Source organism: Megalops cyprinoides, chromosome 11, assembly GCF_013368585.1.
Source record: "Megalops cyprinoides isolate fMegCyp1 chromosome 11, fMegCyp1.pri, whole genome shotgun sequence".
Taxonomy (NCBI): Eukaryota; Metazoa; Chordata; class Actinopteri; order Elopiformes; family Megalopidae; genus Megalops; species Megalops cyprinoides.
This window is the reverse complement of record NC_050593.1, coordinates 22,332,166-22,356,373: the sequence shown is the minus strand read 5'-3', so window position 1 is coordinate 22,356,373 and position 24,208 is coordinate 22,332,166. Positions and strand designations below refer to the sequence as shown.

General features: G+C 42.9%; 1 protein-coding gene across 3 annotated transcripts in view; it reads right to left on the bottom strand.

Annotated features, from left to right (window-relative positions):
• The window catches only part of enox1 (ecto-NOX disulfide-thiol exchanger 1), a 55,814-nt gene that overhangs the window by 14,563 nt on the left and 17,043 nt on the right, over window positions 1-24,208 (bottom strand). For 2 of the 3 annotated variants that reach the window (XM_036540914.1, XM_036540915.1), the window contains exons 2-6: window positions 10,544-10,689; window positions 8,600-8,737; window positions 3,698-3,865; window positions 2,151-2,357; window positions 1,633-1,866 (exon numbers count right to left, since the gene is read on the bottom strand). In XM_036540914.1, coding sequence (XP_036396807.1) covers window positions 1,633-1,866; window positions 2,151-2,357; window positions 3,698-3,865; window positions 8,600-8,737; window positions 10,544-10,553 — 757 coding nt within the window. In that variant the 5' untranslated portion in view covers window positions 10,554-10,689. The remainder of the gene's footprint in view (window positions 1-1,632; window positions 1,867-2,150; window positions 2,358-3,697; window positions 3,866-8,599; window positions 8,738-10,543; window positions 10,690-24,208) is intronic. The other variant, XM_036540916.1, reaches the window with a different exon arrangement.

Here is a 24,208-nt window from a genome sequence, read left to right as displayed (position 1 = left end):
CACTCTCCAATGCCCTTTGGGCTCAATTAACCCACAGGAGCACATAGCAGCCAGGACGCATCACACGGTGAGAGAGAGAGAGAGAGAGAGAGAGAGAGAGAGAGAGAATCACTTAACGAATGTGGTTTGATTGCTGATGAGGAAAGGGAGGGTGAATCTATTCATTCATAATCCATTAAAAAGGGCTTGTAGTTAAGTTGTAGTTAGGATAATTCATTTTCCAAATATGAATCACAATGCTGAATATGCACTCATAGGTGACTGCGTGTAAAAATGCCGTCTAAACATCCATAATCTTCTTCAGTGAACTAAACTGTTTAAAGGGGTATTAAAGAATTCAGGTTCTTTCATTTTGTTTTGTTTCGTAAATTATGCCAAAGCTTTTAAGGACACTGATTGTTTTCGTGACTCAGAGAAAATGCATATGCAATACAAATTGGATCTACATGGACATTTTTCAATAGGAAGGTACAGATCAATAACAAATTACAGGAGAGCATTACAGTACATCTTTAGTGCTGTGCTATCTTTTGATATGACATCAGCGTGTTGGGAAAAAATGAGCCATAAAGTCCACACTGTAGCATTGGACATTTTAATGTCTGATTATTTACAATCATTTAAAACTGAGAAACTGCATGACATAAAATGAGAATCTGTTGGAAAACAAGAGCGTGCCAAGAAAGTTGAAACACATTTGTAAGGCCACTATTGATTAAATCCAACAGCTCGTGTCTTTCAACTGACTGCTTTCAGGCAGCGTTATGTCATTAGAAAAGATCTTGTGCAGCCACACATACACATTGGTTTAAGCTTTGTGTTTGCAGTTGTGTTGTGTGTATATCACAATGATGCTGCCGTGGATAGGAAGGGAACGCTCACCCTCTTCACATAATGAGACCACTGCACATTGCCACAAAAGCCTCCCATATTTTCTGGGTGATTCCCTCATGAATTCATGCTGGCTGTAATCCTTGAAGCATCTGTCCCTAAAGTGTACGGAATCTGTGCCACTTCTAAATTAGCAACAGCTGACCGGGTCTACAGGGCCCCTCCAGATCTACTGATATGAAACTGCTACTCTCTGGGAGACACAGTGAGCCATGACCTGGGGATATAATGCTTAGCATGCCCTGGTTGGGTTAGATAGCAGGGGGCAGATAGAAGGCTCAAGGTCTTGACTTTGCTAGCAGCCTATCAGCCTCACACGGGCAGGATTTGCTGATTGAATAAACACAGCAGCTCTGCAAAATAAACAACAGCTGGAGATGTCTCTCTGACAGCTGCAGGGTGGGGAGAGGGCTGGGCCACGGGGCCGGGGAGCCGCAGCTGGGACGGGCGTGTTGAGTGTGCCATATAATCACACTGTCGCTGACAGAGGCCTCACGGAAACATCTGGACAGCACCAGCAAACAAACTGGACAGGTCCATAAGCCTCCCTCTTTACTACCTGCCGGAAAACTAGCATAAACATGCTCTAGCTCTGGCCAATTCAATATTCCACGCATCTGCTGGTTCCCAATTAATTGTGTCATTCTTAAATAATAAGCTGTTTTCTCACCTGAATTTTTTATGTCAAAAAGCGCAGTTAAGTGATTGCAGTTTGTGTGGTGTGAGTTCCAAGAGGCCTACCTTTCAGTCTCTCAGCCAGCAGTCCTGCCTCGTGTTCGGAGTAGTGCATTATGGGAGGGGGTGAGGGAGGCCGCAGGCGATCCTCGTGGATTTTGCGTCGATGGCGCTCCTCACGGGCCAGCAGCCTCTGCTTGCACTCCCACTCGTACAGATCATCCCGTGCCTGGGCAAAGTCCACATGTATGCGCCCCGAGTCCTTCTTGTCAGTGCTTGAACCAATGCGCATCCGGTACCCTGGAGATATAACATACAGTATAGCATACAGTCACTCAATGACCTCACACACACACATATGCACACACATGGAATTGCACACATGCAGACACAGATTCAGTGCCAAACATTTCTACATGCATTTCTATTGCAAAATTCTATTTTTTTTTACATTCTTACAGCTCAATTTTGCATTGTTGTGGCTGTGATTTTTACTGAATTTTGTGCCGCCTAGAGAGTTGTTTTCCACGACTCTTCCTCAGACAGGAGTGGAAAGATGGTGTACATGTGTAGCAGATGCCCACCAGACAGGTAGATGGCCTTGTCTACCATGAACTCCTCGCTGAAACGGATGTGGCAGAAGTTCTTCTTGCTCTTGCGTATGGCGACGATGTCACCACACTGGTCGAACACCTCCCGGATGATCTCCTCACTGGCGTTTTCGGGCAGCCCCCCCACAAACACGGTCTTGCACCCTGGGGGTCTCTCCCTGGTAGAGGGAGGGGGCAGATCTGGGGGGGAGGAGGGGGGTAGTAAGTGCCCTTTTCAGCAGATGCTTGCATAACAATAAGCTGAGATCTCTAATTAGAAGAGAAGATAACACTTCCACTCTAACAACGCAAAGCGAAATGGTATAAATACAGACTGTGTCAGACTTAAATACCCATCTCATTTTTCATCTGCTCACGCTGTGGGAATCAAATGCTGTAATCATCTCTGTTTGGATACTGCATGTGATTCAGAGATGACCTGAAATGATGGGGCCAGTAAAAAGCAGATGGTTTGGGGTTTCACCTCTGCCAATGACAGGAGGTAGGACAACTCCACAGTTGACCACACTGCAATGACAGTGTGCGCTGCAGCAAAAATAAAAGTAACAGCGGACCCACCAAACAGGACCGTTCATCCCTCTGTGTGGTTCCCTCCACTCTGTACTCCAGCACAGCTCACCACTCCTCAGTCACCTCACAGCCAGCTTGGCCAAACAATCTCTGAAATTTATGCAAGTGCTTCAGCCAGCAACTACAATCCAATTGTATTGTCTCTGAACTTAATTCAACTCTAAATCAAAAAGAGGCCAACTGCCTGGAAAAAAAAGCTCCTGCTCTTTTTTTTTTGCCTGGAAAAAAAGATCCTCCTCCGTTTTGCTCTTTGTTGATAGCATGCAAAATTTAAACAATGGCAGAGGAAGCCCACGCTCATTTGTGGCTTATAAGCCTCCAATTAACCTGTACAGTATGTGTTGCCTCTGCTTTTCTCACTCTTTCACACTGGCACATCACTGGCTCCCAGAGGTCTGGGTGACAGGCTGAACTGAGAACACCCCTGGTGCACCAAAGGAAAGAGGAACACCAAGGAGCTCAGGAAATAGAAGCGCATATCCCCAGGCTGTTATGACCTTTGGAACGCCTTTCTGAATTTTGATGACATAGTTATTTTGTGCTGCTCTCTGTTGTCATATCCCCTTTACCAGCAGCTGCAGAAAAATACTGTGTCTCAGTAAACAGGGTCACAAAATGAAACCACTCCTGAAAAACAGTGGAAGGACTTTCAGAACAAACAAAATTTGGGCCTATTGCAACAGATCATGACTTCAATCATTGCTTGTGATGAGCCTGTATGATGATGAACCAGCTCTGCAACACTGAAGCTGAGTAAAATCTGAACCTGAAAATTTAACACCTGAAAAGATGTTACTGTACCACATTTTCACCCCTCAGCACAGTTCTCACGTCAACATACTGTGACAGCAGGGTCCTAGGGAGGGGGGAAACCTGTGGTTTCAGGCTCATCTATATGACCTTCCTGCTCATATGGAGCTCTCGGCTGTCTCTCAGTGAAGGACCCTTACTGGGGTTCTGTGGAAACAGCGTGCAGCTCTTGCAGTGGATAATCTCCTTGATGACGGGGATTTCCGGAGCCACTGGAGGGGGGGGCACCAGGCTGATTCCTGCCATCATGGGGTTGATGGGGGTGATGATGCCCAGACTGGGGTCGAATCCTGGGATACAGATGGGATCTGGGGAAGACAAACACGAGGAAAATGTAATTTTTCAAGCAGCTGTTGAAATGCCAACAATACCCTTTCAAATCAGGAAACAGAGCAACCCTTGTGTCAATCTGCAAGGAGATGTGTCAGTGTTGGAGAAAGGCAGGAGCACAGAACAGCTGTTTTAACAGTTTAACAAAATCACCATGGATTTCCAATGAAGATCAAAAAACTGGAATAATAAGACCTTCAGCTTTATTCTGCTAACCTGCATGGGCCGCCTAACACCATTAATGGTTTATAGTCTGAACTCTGAAATCTCAGTGGTATATTAGACAAATGTACTGACAATGTCCCACCGAAAGAAAACAATCGATCCATTAGGAAATCTACCAATACAGCCATGAATTAGTCTGTGCAAGGAGCCATTATCCCTGCCTGCTCTGACAGAGGGCTACTGTACTTTATGCAGGGTGCAGTGCACCACTCTGAAAGAGGCAAGATAAGCACACCAGCTGCTAATTTGAGCGACTGCAGAGTTCAAGGTAAGGATTTTGCTGCAGTCTGATGGCTAAGTTACATTCTGTCTACACAATTTATCTCGCACCTCATGAAATTAAAAATAAATCTGGAGATATTCAGCGAGATATGTAACTGGTTATTTTCGAAGAACACTTCATGAGCCACTGCAGCTCCAACATTCTGCTCTTTCTGTGACAAAAAAATGGGGATTACCCTTAATGAACCCCACCTGTCGGAGCCATCAGAAATCTGAGACACTGTGGGTCCTTGCAAAACTCATTATAATTGAAGAATAATGGTAATAACAGGTAATTTACACTCTCGGGCTCTTCGCATTCATCATTTCCTAATGTTTTTTTTATTTTTTTCACTGAAAATGGACAGGGGCCCTGTTCATTTCTCTGGCTGCAGGCAGTGCTGCCTATGCCAGCAATGTTTAAGTCCTTCTTTTGCTTTTAGTCATTATGTATTTCTCTCTCTCTCTCCCTCTCCCTCTCTCTCTCTCTCTCTTGCAGAAATGAAATCTGCCGTGAAACCTTGCGGACTATAAGAGCCGGAGTTCTCCACCAGGAAACAGCTGGCCATAATTACCACAGATGCGAGATGTCATCAATCAGGATTCCGCAACCCCCATCATCGCTGGTATGCCACTGTCGGTCCTCTCCAGAGCCCTCCCCCAAAACGCGTAATCCACGAGGAAACGTTACGTTTCCCCGGCTTTTTCGGAACGTGGACGAGATCCAGCCCTCCATTCCACACATTATACTCGGAAGGTATAATTACACACGGCAGCTGTGATGATGTGTGACCCAGACACAGAACACACAGAACTGATCTGACCCCAGCTGCCTCAGCAATGAAGAACTACTGTGTAGAACCCCCTGCTTTCCCTCCATAGTTCGCCTGCAATCAGAGAGGGCCTCTGGTGCTTATTAGAGCACTCTATCTGCGCCATGGATGGGTGATTCTAGGCCTCTAGGGCCCACAGTGGATTCTGGCTTTCATTCACTCGCCATCTCTTAATTATTTGATGAGGGGCATTGTGTGCACAATCAAATCACCAGTTATTCAAGACCTGAATCAGTGGCTGATTGTATGTTAATGATAGGTTTTCCAGCTAAGACCAGGCAAAATCAAAATGTTGACCCTTCCATTAAAAAAATGCCAATTGCTAGAAAAATGTCAGACAATAATGTTAATCACTGTGTATCATCTACAAGGTTTTGTTTCTTACTTTGATTTTTGAGTTCATTGTGATTCTTATTGACTGACAACATTAGACTCCTTTGACCTCTCAGACACAATACAGAAGCACAAAATACGAAAGATGAATGAAAGTAGTCTTAGCAGTACCTCATTAAAATCAAGAATGGGAAATTGCTGTGTCATCATCCTTCAACAACATAAATAGATGCACACAATGACATACAGCATGCAGGGACGATAAATGCTGTGGCTACTGTACAGAGGTGCACGGATGTCATGTGTCACCAGTAACAAATGAGGCAATATTTTTGTTAAAAACCTTAGTGCTGATGCTAGAAATGAACACCTAAATGTTGCAGTTGTACAACATCAAAAAGACAGGTATGCACAGGTACAGGTATGTCCCCTGACTATTAGGCATAATTTATACATGTCTAATGGTGAGTTCTGACCATATTCACGAATAATTCTGGCTTCACATTCCATACTGGACCATAAAAATTACTCAACTGTCTCCTGAATAATTCAATTTTTTGTTTTTTCTCTTGTTCTACTTACAGCTTTCCTGAATATTCTGCTAAATCCATGCTCACAGTAATTCAAGGCTTACACAATTTCTTACACTAAATCTCCTTCAGTGTTCACTTATTAAATCTCACAATGCAGCTTTGACAATGGAAACTCCAATAGCAGGAAAATCCACGGTATTTAGAGAAAAAATCATTCTGACGCTCTATAAATCCTTAAGGATAAATACAGGCTTAAAAAAAATAAATTACACAGTTGAAACCTTCAGAAATGTAAAAAAGAACATGAACAGAGGCTGGGTGCTTTCAACATCAAGTAGATTCGTGCTTCTAAATAAAATGAATACATCAATTACATAAATAATACATGCTATGAATACAGAACCAGTCCTGTGAAGAATGATATTTCTCTCATTCGAGGATAAATCTTTAATTTTTTCATTTATTTATTTATAAATATGTTATTGAAAAACCAAAGAAATTAATCTGATTTGATCTTTAAATTGCAGCACAGAAGACTAAAGGACAGAGAAGGAAACAATGGTGAGGCTTCTGTAAATGGTGGGTCACGGACCACACCAAGCAACCAGTGGACCTTTTAATGGCTACTACTTGGATTATTTGTGTGAAGATATCTCGCAAATGGAGGTCCAGCTGTAATTACCATTAACCACTCACAAAACATCTGTGTTTTTGAGGTAAAACCTTTAAAAAGGTGGACCTTTAACAGACCATGCATTCAGATTGTTATTCACATTCTATGGCATGATTTGAGTGTCAAACAGTAGATCAATTAGAATTCTAGGTGTTTGTTGGCAACATTATGTTAAAAAAGTAATGTTTCCATCATTATTTAATGTCATCTGATTTGAATAACACCAAGGGGAGACCAGAACAAAGACTTTGTGGTCGTCATTTCATTCCACTAAATATTTGATGGAAACAGATGTTCATGAAATGTTCAAGTGGAGTCATTTTCCTGCTTTGTCATACTTTAAATGCTGTGATAGTCTTACGGGCCTGTGAGAATCCCCTCTGTTTGTTCTCATCCCCTTTTCCCTGCTTAAGGGCTGGAGACTCTTTTGTTAGGTGTCTGCATGTATAATCAGCCTAAAAACCCTGTCAGGTCCATGGCGGGTCTGTGGCGGGTCTGTGCGAAATGGCAAAAGGCGTTTCTTGGGAACAAAGCAAAATCTATGCATAATCACTTCATCACCAAAAAAAGGCTAATCATTCTACAAACTCATCCACAGCGAAAATGTAAAGCAAAGGCAGCCTTCCTAATGCCACGTGAATATTACAATGGCATAAATATGCATGATCTGACAATCTGCTCATGCATTTTAATCTGAGCCTAATTTTACCCAAAGCACCGCCCCTTCCTTGTCTTGCACAATGGTAATTACAATAGAGTGCATCTCTAGTTAAGACTCCATCTGCATGAGCACGGAGACAGAATGCAATCACAGTGGTCAGACCAAACGCGCACTGCTCTGTACCAGGCCTCTCTTGTTGTTTGTATCTGCATTTCAATCTTCACCACAGCACTCGTCTCCTATTTTATGGTCAGAAACGTAACAGAATGGCAAATGGTGTCATTTGGTGGATTGAATGAATCTGGCATTATAGTGGCAGCAGTCTTGAAACTGCTGTTTGCCATTGGTGGATGTGTTGCCATGGCATGCCCTTGGATCACTCTAGTGTGTCATTGAGACACAGAAATAGAAAGCTGTAGAAAATGTGCGATACTTTTGCTTGATGTCAAGTTTATTACATTTCAAACTATTGGGGCAGTAGGTCAGCCTTGTTCTTAGATGGTGTAGAGCTTAATGCAGCACAAGCCAGCTTCCTGGCTCATGATGAATTAATACATGTACCTTTGTTCCATTTACCTGGCACTTTACAGAATATAAAAAAGACAGCATATTCAAAATGTTATCAGGTGTGATGTCACAGAGCAGACTGTGTATGAAATGTGTGAGATATGGAGGAGGACCTCAAAAGACAGCCACATTTCCCTGAATAGCGAAGTCAAAATACTAAGGCCCTGTTCTGTGGGAAGCACTGAAAAAAACATTTCACAGAAGCTATTATTGGAAGTGAATTCTAGATCTTGAAGCTGCACACTTTGTTTAACAAGCTCTGAACTCCCGTAAGATCCCATGGTGCTGTGATTATTGAACACTGCACTACTTAATACCCAACAAAAAGTATCAGGAAACACTATTAGAAAACACTTAGGATTCAATGCAACATCCAGAGAAGGCCTTTTAAAAAATCTTACACTGCACAAAACTTGCACACAATTTGGAACAGAATGGCATTGCTAGGATTATCAAAACTTTGTAATGAAAGGTGAAAAAAAATCAATGTGGCCCTGATCATGGGTACTTCCTTTATTCCCAAGAGGTATACATAGGGCTATACACCTTAATGTGTGTACACCTGGATGTGTGACATGTAGGGAGGTCCAGTGAGGGTAACTGTGGTACTGGGGACAGGGGCATACCTGATACTAGCTGCTGGCCACTGAGGTTCATGGGTACGATGCCCAGGTTGTTCATGGCAGTGGCCCAGGCACCAGGGTCTGCCACAGGCACGCTGAGGTGGGCCTGCTCCGTTCCCAGACTCCCTAAACCGTCCGCTGCTGAGAGAAAAGAACCAGAGCACTAACATCAAACACTAGCACCAGAGGCACTGAAAAATCTGGGAGGCACTACTGAATACTCAGATCTGTCTCTGAGGCCGTGATGGCTGTGGCATTCTGGGATATGATTTCTCCTTGACAGCTGCTGAAAGCTACGTTGAGAACAGCCGGGCCAGGATTTTGCCAACTCTCTCTTCTCTTCATGTTGTGTTTGTAATCAAGCCCACAGTTGAATGCTGCGGAAAACAGACCCTAAAAGTGTACCCCATTTCCTACGTCAGCATCCTGCTACACTACACTCAGTGGAGTTGCACGATGAAAGAGTGGGTTGAATTTCCAGGGCATAGACAGAATACTGTACATAATGTGATAGTACTCAACATGTCAACTTCTCTACACTGGGCCTGCAGTTAGCGGTGTGCTACTTTAACAAGCCTTACACCCCACAGGGTTGTACTGAAGAGAAAACAGACACATCATTCCTCTATATACATATATATATATATATATAGTGTATGGTTATATATTTTATTTTCAGATTGATATACCATGTGTAACATACATAGTTGTAAAATTAGCAGGCTTAACGCTTAACTCTTGATTGATGCTTGCTCAGCTCCTTTTCCATTGACATATTGTCAGGTTGCTCCCCAATCTGTGCAAATAAATGTGCTTTGCTAGTAACCTTGAGCAATAAATGTAAGTGATAGTAAGTGTTTGGTGCTTATGAAATGAACACGATAAGTACAAAAAAGGAAAAAACATGCAGTGCTGGTTTCATTTGAGATCTCAGATTTACATACAAGCAGTTTTCTGTCGCATTGAATGAAAGCCTTAGTGTCTATCCACGCATTCAAAGCTCACTTCTCACCGAACACCAATGATGCTATTCACAATGCTTAATCAATGGCAATATGGACTCAGTTGGAGAAAACCATTTTATCATGCGTGGAATGCATGAATTTTGCAGCCAGCACTGCGTATGGGGCCGTCATGCAATGACTGCACTCTACACAATAGCGCTCTTTTGACATTAGGAACTACTTGGCTGCACCGTGCTCCATCATATCATTTTCATTTTTACTAAGTGGTGAATTTCTCTGCCTCGTTTTCTGCATTATCATTTAAATAGATGTTGCTTTTTGAGTGCTGATTATAAGAGCACAGCACACAATCACATTGTGATTGACCTCCTGTAGCTCTGTGAGTCATGGCAAGAGTACTTTTATTCACTCATCTATTTGCTGCTATCCTTCACAACAGAGTAGGAATATTTTTTTAAATCAATATGAAGACACAGAGAAATCATATCATAATGATTTCTCTTCTACTTGACCTTTCTTTTTCAAGAAAGCTCCCTCCACTTCAAAACAGAAATTACAAAATCATTCCAAAAAAAAAAAGAAAAGATGTGGTTAAATATAACTATTTTAGTAAAATGACGTCAATCATAAATAACATCTTCTAATTGCACCTGTTTTGTCTGTGGTCTATTATTCAAAATATTTAAAGAAATATTTGTATCTCATGCAAATAAAAACATAGCAAAAATGCCATTTTGGCTCCTCTAATACATTACAAAAAAATTTAGATTGGAGGTACAGTTGCGCTAATTCACATGCAAATCAGAAGTAACACAAATGTGGCACAACAAAATCTGCAACTAATACTGGCCTGAGCAGACATATGAAAGGCTGATGCCTTTCCCCTGCTTGAAGGAAAAGCAGCGTTCAGGCACACTGCGAAATGAGCATCCATCAGGCGTAAGGGCTACACTTTGAGGTGATAATGGCGGAGATACATTACCGCTGGCCATGGCAGGTCTAGTGCGTTCCTCACTGCTGTCATCAGAGCCCCGGCTCTCTCAGGGCCACAGGCGAGGGTGGGGGTGGGGGTGGGAGGCAGAGGATACTCGCTGTTAGAGGCAGGATCCCACCATGGCACACCCAGCCCTAAGAATTCCACAACAGAAACAGATCAGGGCCTCTCTCCGTTCAGCTGGCAGAGGGCAGAAAGTCATGCTAACACTGCTCGGCTCTGCAGGTTAAAATAAAACGCGACAGGGCCTGGAACAGCAGTGGAAATAATGACACTAATGATAATCAGGGAGGCTCAGTGGAATGACAGCAACGGGCATCCGAGGACACCCGAGCCTTCAAAGACAGTTTATGGCGACCTGTCATCGCGTGTCAGCCAATGAACTGCAGCTGACTCGCAACTCTGCCGCCTTGGTGACAAATGTCATCCTGCAACCCGTCAGATGTTCCGCAGGTCCTGAGTGCAGTGACCCAAACTCTACCCTCTGGTCACCAGACATCCCCTTGCAATAGCCACCCCTCCTCCAATCCCAATAATTGCAGCTTCATCTGCAAGCATAATATCATCCAAAATCAATAGCACTTAAAAATGAATCCACACTGCTGCAGTAAGTGAATATGATGGATGTCTAATTATTCTAAGATGTTATGCATAATGCATATATTTCTGTACTCAGCAGGAAGAACAGAGAGAGGGAGCCATCCGTATCCCCAGCATGATCTTTACTGACTTTAAAACATACACTGCAGTAATGATCATTTCTCAACATCTGATATGCAGAAATGAATTTACAGTTATGTTTTTCTTCAGATTGAGACATAATCCCATGAAAAGTTTCCTATTAAGGGCGCATACACTACCAGCACGACCGGGAAGCATTTTTTGAAAATGAGTTTCAAGGGTTGATTTCACATCCAGGCTCTATCCCAATCCACATTTCTGCTCTGTTGCCCTATGCATTTCCCCTCAAAATGTCACTGCGTCCTATGATTAAGGGTGTCCTAATACAGAAAAAAAGAACTTTCACTTGTTTTCGGTTGCTCCATTCCACCAAATTAATGCACATTGCATGCACCGTTCCCGTTGTTTAGATATCCCAAGATTCATTTCATCCGATATCCCACCGTGTGCATTTGCACAGACCTCTCTTTTTTCCTTGTTTATTTTACAAGAATTCCATTAAACCACGGCAGCCACAACAACAAAACAGCACCCCTTATTTAACCACTTAACCACCACCTTATTTAGCACTGATGACCTTTAATTTTTGAATGAGCTTTTCTCATACACAATCACTTAAATTGGGGTCAGAGTTTCCTGTGTATTTTTATGTTATGAATGACTTCGTGATTGGATTTCAGAATAATCTGCATTGATATAATATTTATCTGGATATTTATCAGGCACCATTTGTGGGAAAAAAAATGAAAAATGTCTTATGTCATTAGTTTTTTTTTTACAACAAAGCCAGAATGACAGCTGATAGCTTATTGCTAAAATGTATAGCTAGCCAGCTGACTTCAATAATATACAATATAACATTTAAATTGTCTCATTGTGGGGGCTCTCAAGTCAGTCAAAATGCAAGATGATTGTCTTGAGCGCAGGCCCTATGGACTGAGCTCAATCTCAGCTGTGTCATTAGCTGACAATGACCTAGAGCCCACAGTTGCAGAACCAATTGGTTACGTTCCACCAGGGATAAGGGTGGGCATGTTCAAAAAAGGGGTTGTGTTAGGGGGGACGCTGTTGCCAAGGGGGAAAGCATTAAAATTTGTTACATTATGAAAAATTGAGGATTAGTGGAGCAGCGCTCTTGAAATAAAGAAATATTTTGATCCTTCAAAAGTATTTCAGTTTTTTTTTTATTTAAAGTTATATTTGTGCAGTCCCCCCATTTCAAACTGTGCCTGTCAATAATCAGCAATGATTACTTCCAAATGAGTAGTGCAGTATGTACTTTTTTATGGTGTGGTCCAGTCCAGATCCAGTCAAATCTGAAGGATTTCTACTCCATGTACTCGGTACATAGAGCAGAAATCCTTCAGAACACAGTTTACAATAAACACCTGGAGCATGTCCAACACCCATTCATCCCTACCAGGCCAATAAGATTCAGCCCAAAGCCATAGACATCTGCAAATCACATCCTCTGATCCAAAGATAATCATCCACTTCAACAGATCAATACAGACAGATATAGACAGAGAGTGGGAGAGACGGTGTCCAGTAGCATATCTGCATTCTCTCACCCCATGCCTGCATGGAGTTAATGTAGCATCACAAACATGGCGGCGTAAACTGATCTCCCGCTACATCGGCATGATGGGACAATGTCGCTTAGTGACACATGGCAGGGAGGCTGTCTGATCAGTCCTCACAGCTCTCTCTCTTCCCTTGCCCCCACTCAAGTGGTTTGGGGGGGGGGGGGGGGGGGGGGCACTGAGGCCCTGCAGGGCATTTAGACTCACTTTCACACACCATGAAATATTCACTCTCTAATCTGTGTAGTCTCAATCATTTATGAGTGGGCCTGACATCTTTAAATCATTAAAATGGCATCCTGCACTGATGCAAACGGAGGCAATGCGAAAAAAGTATTCACCTTTATAAAGGAAAAACACAACTCACTGTAATGCAAAAACACAGGATGCCCCAGACTATTCCCAAATGTTCCTGAGGATATCAGTGGCAAAATACAATAAATCAAAATGATCTGCATGGCTACATTTTATTAGATTCTGAGGAAAGGATTTGATTTTCACAGTGATTTCCGAGCTGCATTATTGTTCAGCTTCCCATTTTGTGCTGGAATGCAATAAAGCATTCCTTAGAGCAATACTGGGATATTACTGGGCCTCTAGACTCTGAGCTGAGTGCTCTAGTCTAGAGACAATGATTCAATATTGGTATCAATGCACCTGCCATCCAGCACCTCCCTTGGCACTAACAGAAAATGCGCCATGTGGCAGGCAAGATATTACACAGGGGAAATAAGATAATTACAGTTGCATGATAGTACAAATATATTTCTTTATCTAGTATAGTAAAAGCTTACTCATTTTAATTTATTTTATTGTAAAAGCAAGCTGAGCCAGACTATATTTTGTTCTCATAGTATAGAGTTAACTTTGCCGCCACCTCTCTCCAGTGCTAACAATATCACTGCTGCTGTGACATTGATTGATCCAGTATTAATGGTGCAGTTGCACACTGCTGGGGTCTACTGCAGCGGTTGTGTTACCGTCTCCATTTTTATTAATATCCCTGGGATTGGATGATACTACTGTAATATCATGGCAGAATAAAGCGGACATCTCCCTGTCCTGTTTTACTTGTATGAGCGCATGCGCAGTGGGGTAACAGCAGAGTCTGCTTGTTTGCTCAGTGCTGTAGGTTTGCTCAGCTGTGCAGGTTTTGTTCTGTAGGGAAACTCCAATGACTTATCAGGCTTTGCTTACAACTAAACCCACATCTTCATCTGCACTGCTCTGCCAATCCTGAGGTAATACAGTCCTAGCCTTACAGAGTTGACATTAGTATTTATACAGTACATACAATGAGGCCTTCATTGAGTATATGATAGTCTTATTCATCTTGGAAAATCCATGGTGTACATTGGAAGCACTTTGAAAAACCCACTTTTGTTTGAGTACGATCAACAGTTTGTTCCTGTCTGCACCTAAAAATACATTTCCGCAGACGGCAGCCGTCACCGAATTGCATTCATTGAATTAAATTTCCACTTTGCTGTTTATTTCTTTAAAAACCATTTCCACTTGTGAACGCCTGATACAAAGGGTACTGTTAAGATTGTCAGCACAGTCCCTTAAGGACTGAAATAACTGCCCTTGGGAAAAATGACGGCTACTTGGCAGATATTGTAAAGAAAGATAAGTTGTGTTAAAATTCCAGCGCTCACATTGCTGATTTGTTTATCTTCATAAAGAGAGGCCGGGGTTAACAGAGCCCTGTTGTGCACTGTTTCGGCACAGGGAGACGATTTGTCTCCCTTATCAGCTGGCTCTGGGATATGCGAGAGGAAACGAGAGTGTGGGAGCGCGGTTTTAGGCTGAGAAAGGAACTCCCCCTACAGCGAAAAAAAAAGGGGGGGTCATGACCACAATATCAGTCACTGTTTAAAGCAAATGCTTGCTAATGGTGTGTTCAGAAAGGGATCATTAAACACATGTTCGCTCTTGAAAGGGACCGCACAGAGTGATGGAAGTTGAAGGGCCGCGCTCACTCCAGAGCCAGGACTCAGTCGAGCACTTCGCTTTTAAATCACCGTCACATGGGTGTCTTCACCGTGGCTTTGTACAAAGCCTGAATACCACGTTGTTCCTAAAACACATTAAAAAGTCCTATGGGATATTTGTATTTTAATTTGATTTCATACATTATTATAATCAAGTCAAGGGAACATAAATCTGAAATAGTAGGCATGATTATGCACCAGGGCTAATTCCAAACAATTAAGACCTATGTATCAGGACAGCTAAAATGCAGTTATGCAGAGTGGCTTTAGCAAAGCAGTAATTTCCTTGTTTGGCATATGGTGTAACTAAAGCATTTGTAGGATGTATTCTGTGCATAGCTGCAGATGGAAGAACTGTGAGATACTGTGAGGCAGTAGGGTAAAGACAATGGGGGACCTCACATTCATGAGCCTGCTAAGTCACAAAGGCTGTGACTGCAGTCACATAGTCGCAAACAGTCAGCAGGTGCATTTCCCATCTGAATTTGGGACTGAAGTATTCTATGGCATCTAAGATTGAGCTTTTTTCCCTCCAAGCGTTGTATTAAACTCGATTCCCTTACGTGCAAATAATGGTAGAGTGCAAGGAGATCCGCATTGACTCATACTTTCAAGGAAAGGAAGGAAAAAAAATTCTATCAACAGATTATTTTATGCAGAGTTCTAAGACTTTCCTTCATGAATACTGAAGATGAAGAATACAGCTCCGGAATGTCTTTGTTTTTGTGTGTGTAAGTGAGTGTGTGTGTGTGTGTGTGTGTTTGTGTGTGTGTGTGTGTGTGTGTGTGTGCGTGTGTGTGTGTGTGTGTGTGTGTGCGTGTTTGCATATGTGTGAGCTTGTGTGTGTGTGTGTGTGTGTGTGTGAGCTTGTGTGTGTGTGTGTGTGTGTGTGTGTGTGTGTGTGTGTGTGTGTGTGTGTGTGAGTGAGTGAGTGAGCTTGTGGGTGTGTGTATGTGTTATTCATATATTTACAAATATCTGAATACTGACCCAGTTGATGATTTAGTGATTGCAGATGAACATTCCAATACCAGATAGTTGGATTCAGCCATAGAGCACATCCGATCAGATCATTTCCTGCCCTTCCGCCTTGTCAGATGGTACAGATGTGGCTGTGGCTATTTAAACTGCATCAGACGTCAGGCCGTGGCCACTGATCTCCCTTATCTTCACTTCCTCATTCACTCCAGGGATGACATATCTTTGCCATGGACTGTGCAGTTTTCTCCACAGTCTTTACATATCTACTTTGTGTTTTTTATTTTATTAATTTATGCAGCATCCACTTACATAGCATCCACTTTCACAGCTGGACGTTAACTAGAGCAATTCAGATTAATTGCCTTGCCAAAGAGTACAACCTCTGTACAACTTGTGTAATTACTGCTCATGTATGTCACTTCTACAGCTCTACACAAGCACAGAGCTGGGCAAAGTAGCGCCGAAGATCCTATTTCAAACCTGTTTTTCACTATTGGAAATTAAAACTGATGTCATTAATGTCGTTAAGATGTGACAGAGGTTGAAAAGGACTTTAGTTCATGGGGTCATGCGATAAAGTGCACTTGAGTAAATGGGAAGGATAGGAGGGAAGCCTGGTGTGTGTATGTGTGTGTGTGTGTGTGTGTGTGTGTGTGTGTGTGTGTATGTGTGTGTGTGTGTGTGGGGGGGCACTATTGCCAATTTTGTGCAACAGCTGCATGTGCATCATCGCAACCCACATATGACTGGCTCACAAACACCACAAACCTTAGCACCAGATGTTCTGGCAAGCAAGCATGCTTGTTAATGAGGGGTTTTATTTGTTTGTTTACAACACCAAGTCATAGTCAACAAGCATACTGCCGCTGTGATATCTGCAGAGTAGCATGTAAATACCAATACCCTTATGGGTCTCAGTGAAGTCCGCACACAAGCCATGTTGCAAATTTAATGTGACGTTGTGACTTTGATGGAGCATCAAGCACTCTGCGTGGGTTTTGCAGTTTGTCAGGTAGCAAGAATCGATGGGTATCATGAAACAATGCTAAGTCTGTGGAGTACACAGTTTAACCTGCCTTTCTCTCTGTGTCTTTCTCTCTCTCTCTCTCTCTCCCTCTATCTCTCTCTAAATTTTTTTCTCCTGTAATGGTTAGCAGAGATATTTGAATGCCAGGAAAAGATAAATGGGATTCTGCCAGGGGGAACAGTGACTGAACTCTCCTGGAGCTCACTGCAAGTAAATGAATAACAGGATCTCAGACTGAGGTTTAAGAAAACAATCTGCCTTGATTGAACCAAGTCAAACAGCTACTCCCAGCTATGCCAGTAAATACCAGCAAGCTAAACCTGATCCAGTGTCCATCGGCTTTGTGGTTTGGTGTTGTCGCTGGGTGTTTGATTCTGCCATTGTATTTTTACATTCTGATCATTAGACCATGCAGCATTCCTTTTTGTTCACTAATGAAATCCCTTCTTAACAGTTGATTACTTCTGTGCTCATTTATTCAAATGAGCTCATTAATTTGGTATTGTACAGTGGCAGAGAGTGTGCAGAAAGGTCAATGGGGTTATTTAACAGCTAAGAAACAGAGTCATGCAAAGACTACAATTTAAACACTACAGTACAAGACACAATGTGGGCCTGTCCTTAAAAATTATCATTTCAATGTGATTTGAAAGTCTTTGTTCTCTTCTCTTGTGCTGTTTTTGGAAAGGACTAGGGTCATGACCCATGACCCAAGTGAGCAACCATTGTCAGGTTGTAAAGACTCTGCACTGTTGAACTGAGGTACATGTGTTCTTTTTTTTTCAGGAAATCGACAGTCTTAGAATCGCGTGGTTGTAAGAGTTCAGAGCTGTACAATGCTACTAGGCTGTCCAGTGTGCGGTCCCACCCTCACATCTGTTGTTCTACAATGATGTCACTGACCTTGCATTTAGGGTTTCCTGGGCCCCTTCGTACAGCTACACCAAAAAGTGCTCCGTTGCTGCCCAAAGCAGTCAGCTTTTGCTGGGTCTAGTCTCTGCCACACCCAGCTCCTCCCCATCTCAGAGGACTGGGCTTGCATTTACAGATACAAACACCAGTGCATTCTGGGAGAGTAGAGGTTCTACATCAGTTATTGGAAAGCTGTTTCCAACTGTCCCTGACTGAATTACCTTGCCCAACTTCAAGTACAATTCCTCCAAAAAATAAATTTTACACAGCAGAGGGAGTTTTGATCAACAACTACAGGATTTAAAGATTAATTCCAGCATCCATGCATTATTCAAGTATGATCATGTGTAGTTACAATGTACATTAGTACAGTGTTGTCCAAATTATGTTTATTCAGGTGGTTTATTTTCCATTTGGAAGGAAGTTATAGTCAACCACAGTTATCCTCATCTCACAGACTAGGCAGAAAGATATCTGCGACGCGTTCAACACCATGGGTATGCGTCTTTGTTACATAATCAAATGCAGGGTGACAAGATCATTAGGCAGGCGATATCACAGGATGTGTAACTAATTACTCTGTGTATTCCTGCCTCCAATACAGAGCTGGTGGAAAAGGAGTGCCCGCGGACTGCAGCCCCGACGCTGTCGGAACAAAACCCCTCTCGTTCGTTAATGAAGACGAATTGGACCGATTGTGCATGGAGACACGGGAGACAAAGCGCTGTATAGCAGACTCTGTCTCACCATTCTCTCCCTCTGAGTCGCATCCTTCAGTAACCCCCCCCATCCCCCCCCCGGCCATCATTCTGCATCCTGGGCTCACTCAACACCATTGGAAAAAGAAAGCCCGACAAATGGTCTGTTTCTCTCTTCTGCCATCTCCAATCTCGTCAATTGCACCCACCCACCAACCGACCCTCCTTCCATCTGCTACCACTTTCAACTACCACCTGCACTGCAAGAAAAGGGGGAGATTGAGAGGAAGACAGCAAGAGAAAGAGAGAGAGAGAGAGAGAGAGAGAGCCCAGGCTACACACAGACAGAATCATATGACTCTTCTCCATTTCCTCCTGGAGTCATCTACTCATCAACACCAGATGGAGAGAAAACCTGCACTGATACCTAGTTTTGGTTAGCAACATCAATATAATGCAACACATTTAAAATGTATGAAAACATATAGAAATAGATCTGTATCTCAATGGCATGTGATTTGAGTGATCATGATATCTCCTTGTGAATAGGATGCTGGTTTTGCTTGTTATTAAAATGCATTATCTCACATCCTTATTAAAACAGACAATTGTGCTTTTATAGATTATCAATAATATAATATAATTATTTATTAATTATTTATGGACTATCTGTATCATGTCAAAGAAGACTCCATCTACATTGCTGAGTCACCAAAACAATTTAGTGTAAGATAGGCTAATCCAGCTAATCCTGTGCAGATAATTCAGTGACGTATTTACTTTCACATGTGCATTTCACTGATGTATTGGGTCCTCTATGATGATGTTACCTGATTATTACATCGTTGTGGATGTGAAGGAGACAGCATTCTGCCAGAATTTTCTCTGTCAGCAGGACTGAATAGGAGGACTCGGGAGGACTTCAGGAGCACCGCACTGCTTCACAGAGAATAGGAATGGCACCATCATGGCTGCGCTGCTGGCCTCATCTCATGTGTTTCTGCATGAATTCACATTTCCACATCAATGCTCATTATCACAAATGCTTATACATCCTCCCATTCAGTGCTTAAGGGAGTTTCATGCCAGTGTATGCACAACCTGGATATGTAATTCTTAATTCTGCAAGATGTTTGAGCCATGAAACGTGGCACCAAACCTTCCATTTTTAGCCCCATATGACACCAGGCACCACAGAATGCTTTCAGAACACCGTGCTTGTGTTAACACCCAGACCTCATCGGCATGCCATGACTCCTGCTGACGAGACAGGAGCTGCACAGCACTGACAGGGGAGAGAGAGCTGTAGATGGCGGCGAGAGTGACCAGATGGCGAGCCAGTTCCAGCATTTCTGGTCGCCCCCCAACCCACCCCCCCTCAGCCTCAGAAGCAGGCAGGAGCCATTAGCATCTTACTGCATTTCATACGCGGCATTCCTGCCATGAGAAACGCGGCCAAGGATCCGTGGAGGGAAAGTGAGAAGGGCCAGGAAGTCAGCACTCCTCAAATGGCTCCACTTCATTAGGACCACATTGTTTTCTTATTCCGCCTATTGCTTCCCCCGGAAAAAAAAAAGTCTCAGTGTTTTTGAAAATTAACTCCAGCCAGAGTGCGAAGTTCACACGCTTCGAAGCACGCACCAAGTCAGCGGTCCAAACAATCACTTCCCCTGTTTCCCTTCACCTCAATGCCCTTTTTAAAGATTTGTGCAGATTACAGATCTTACTTTAGGCCAAACCAGCACGGTTGTTCACATGAGACAAGAAGCTACATTATGTATAAAAGTGTCAGAACACAACAACACGGTCCTGTGAATGGTGTCTGAATGGTGTCTACCATGTCAAGCATCATAAGGGAAACACTAGAGAATGGCCCTATGTAGTAATCCACGTGAAACGCTGAGAGAACCTGAGTGGTTTCACGTTTGTGTGGACCAGGCTTCTGACCCCTTAATGGCTCTCCCGGCTGCTCTGACTCATCGCCTCGTGGAGGGAGAGTGATGACAGAGCCGCTCTCTCCTCGCCACGCAGCTGAGCGGCGCACACACTCCCTGACGCTCCATAAACCCCCCGCTTTACACTGGAGGGAGTCCAACGGGGAGGAGAGAGATAGTGTTTACAGAGCGCTGCCAGCACCGTTTCCCTCGCGTCTCAAATCTCCCTGGGGGAAATAGGCTGGATTGCTGCCGCTGGCAGTACCTACCCCCCCCCACGGCTAAACTGCGAGGGTGCCACCAGATTGAGTCCTCCATCACCCACTGGTTCCACGCTCTCCAGCTGACCCCCTGCAGCACCAGCTGCGCCTGTGGATCCCACACAGGGCAAAAATACCTACGCACTGGAATCGGAAAAAAAGGAGGCATACAGGGATATATTCTACAAAGAAAACAGCCTTCAGTCAAAACGCTGCTTTTGGCCTGGGTTATGCCGAGGATCCTGAGCTGCTGATGAGACCTTTGCACTGGCATTGGACGAACGTTTCATACCGATGCTGTAGATTTCCACTGTGATGTTGAACCTCAAACCCCTTCTGTTTAAGTGTCTCCAGCTCTCATGCCAGCAGTCAGCTGCAAGGCCTGGCACACAGCCAACAACAAACACCCCCCCTCCCCCACCACTGGTGCACTAGGAAATGGGAGCAATACAATGGAGATATCAGACAACTTTAATTGCTTGAGAAGTGAGTCAAACAATCTATGCTTTTACTATGGCATCTATGACAGACATCTAAGACAATCAAACACACTCAGTAATAGATGAAAGTGGAACTGAGACAGAACAGCGCTCTGGCACAATATACATAACCCCCCCCCCCCCAACACAGACACACACAGACACACACACACACACACACTCACACCGACACGCACACACACATTCTTGAGTTGTTACATAGCAGGGACGTCTATGAAGGTGCGTTATTTATATATTTGCATATAGTGCTACACTGCTTCTACCACAACCTTATCTGTGATGAAAACACAGAAAAATGACTGGAATTAAGATTGAACACAAAGCCCTACTCTGCAGGATATTGACTGGGCTCTGAGCTACAGCAATGTTCCCTGTAGGAATCCTATACTGTCACTCCCAGGTTTACAATTGTGTGTATTAATCTAGTTCCAGGCACAATCTGTTGCATGAAAACAGCAACATCTGGACTCGACAGGGTATTCTTAAATAGCATACAAGCATGCAAGATTAACGCAAAGCATTATAAAAAATACTATTTCTAACGTTTAAGACTATTTCAGTCACAGTTTCACCTCTACTGACACAATGTTGACAAGCTTGCTTTAACTGAATACCTTTCATGAATACATGTATTTAACTGAAGCATGTTATTTATGAAACTCTTCTGGAAACATATGGATAGATGAAAAGAAACAGAAGACGACATTACTGAGCAAGACAAACTATTAGCAACAGACCGCCTGATTTTCATCTTTTTGTCATAGGGAATAATAAAATATTGGCAGCGAATTAGCCGTATCAGGTCCACAGCAAGGATGTTACGCACATGGCAGCCTCATGGAGAACTCTTCAGCTGACAAAATATCAGACCTGAACAGCAGCAACTGAGACAAAGGAGTCATAATTGCTGTCTACATTTTCAATGCTGTGCAACAGATAAGTGCGTTGCCCCTGTGCAAGCTTAATTTCTCCAGAGCCAGCAACAATAACACAAAAATCGCTCGGCTGTATTTGATGGAGTCTGCCGGCTGAATGCTCCCACATCAGCGAGAGCTGCTATCTTTAGAGCCTGGCGTATCTGCACTAAAAGGCTAGACTGACAGAAATCAGCGAGCTTCGGAACTGCCGTATGTCCCCTCTCATCCAATTAGACTCAGGTTTAAATATAAACCGGTGGGCCACAGATATGTGCCTCTAATCCTTGGACGTGCGGCAGTGACTCCGACTGACACGCAGTTTAATGCATTAGGGGCCAAATGAAATCCAGATTTCGACCCGGTTGCTTAATCATATTTTGCGAACGCATGCGAATGCAACAGGAGTTTCAAATCAAACACTCAAACCAAATCAAGCTAGAGTAATCAAGCAGCTGTGGGTTTTATCATTTTGTGATTTTTTTTTATAAACACTAGAGCTTATGCCAGTAGGCAACACATCTCCAGCTCTACTGCAATCACAGACACTGTCCCCCCGTGTGTGATCAGTTAGCCAGTGAGCTCCAACAGCTCGCTGAGTAGTAAAGCAGATGTTCTGGCATGCTCTGCAGCACGTCAATGGCTCATTTGCCAGCCCTGCCTGCCGAGGTCCACATGATCAGTAAGCAAGACTAACTGAATTGATGTGTCTCGCAGTTTCCCACGATACATCAGGGAATAGGCTCCTTAGCTCCAGGTAGAGGTTATGGTGATGGGTGATGTCTGGCCAATCCACTGGTGGCTGATTGGTATGGCCTGATTTGGGACAGAAGCCTGCAAAAGCATCTCTCCTGGGGTGTTTGTATCTATGGAGACTAAGGAACTGAATTTGTTTCCCTCTATCACATGATCTGTCTTTTTGGCCAAACAGGGCTTCCATAGACTCAACTATAAACATAACCATGTATTAAAAGCCTGTTCCTGAAGATCTTTACCTTCTGTTTTTAACTCAAAATTGAGAGAATAAACTCAAAAATAGCATTACCCACACACCACTGGTCTTTCAAACACTATAATATAAAGCCAGCTATGTCTGTCAGGAAAGCAATCTATGAGAAAGAAATCTGAATGTCAATGTGGAAAACACCTTATTTCCTCAGAGTTGTTAAATCTTCTCAAAACCAGAAAGATGTCAGTCTATTTATCTATTCTATTCTTCATCTTTGACAACTACAGCCGCAACAAACTGATTCAGTGGTTTTAAAAGAACCACTGTTGCATGGAAGCATTTATTCAAGGAAGGGACTGTCAATCTGACTCTGACACACAAGCAATTAAAATGAGAATCACAGGGGGGAAGGAAAGAAGTGCAGATAAGGGACTTTCTCACAGAGATACTTGCAGGACAACAAGGTTGTACTTCTGTACAAAGAAACATCAGATGTCTGTACAAATGTAAGCCTGCTGAATGAACTACAATCACAATTCTTTGGAAATACAATGGCATCACAATTCTTTGGAAATACATTCTCATTGCACAAAAATGAAAAAAAGCAGGCAAGCATGCTTTACAAAGAAATTCAGTGAAGCCACTGGGATTTTTTGGTCCACACCTAAAATGGTTATATTTCATGATCGATCTGATCAGTGCTGATGGCTGCATGTAAAACCAATCATAAAAGCAGGATGTTTAAAATATAGTACGCATCTGTGCCTCTAAACAGTCAAATGACTGTTAATAATAATAATAATAATAATAATAATAATAATAGTAATGTATCACAATTAAAATAAGCAGTGTCAGTACCAATTAGTGCATGAAGAACACATGCCCTTCTTTCCTTTATAGTGATTATTATGTATTAACAGACAAGAGCCCATGTTTACATGTCAAACTAACCAACCACAGAACTGTGAGGGGACCAGCCTTCAGATGAAATTCATCTGAAATCTCCAAGTATACTGGGTGCCAAATCAGACAGGAAGGTCAAGAGGAAGGGCCGTACATTTCAAAATAATTAAACAGAATGAAACAGATGTCAAATACAGTTGCGTGGTCGTGTGCAAAGCTAGAGACCTTTCAAAGGCCCTGCCTCCACTCTCACTCATCTTCTCCTCTTCTGCATTAATCAGCCTTAAGGAAAACAAGCCTGCAAGCCTGCAGAACAA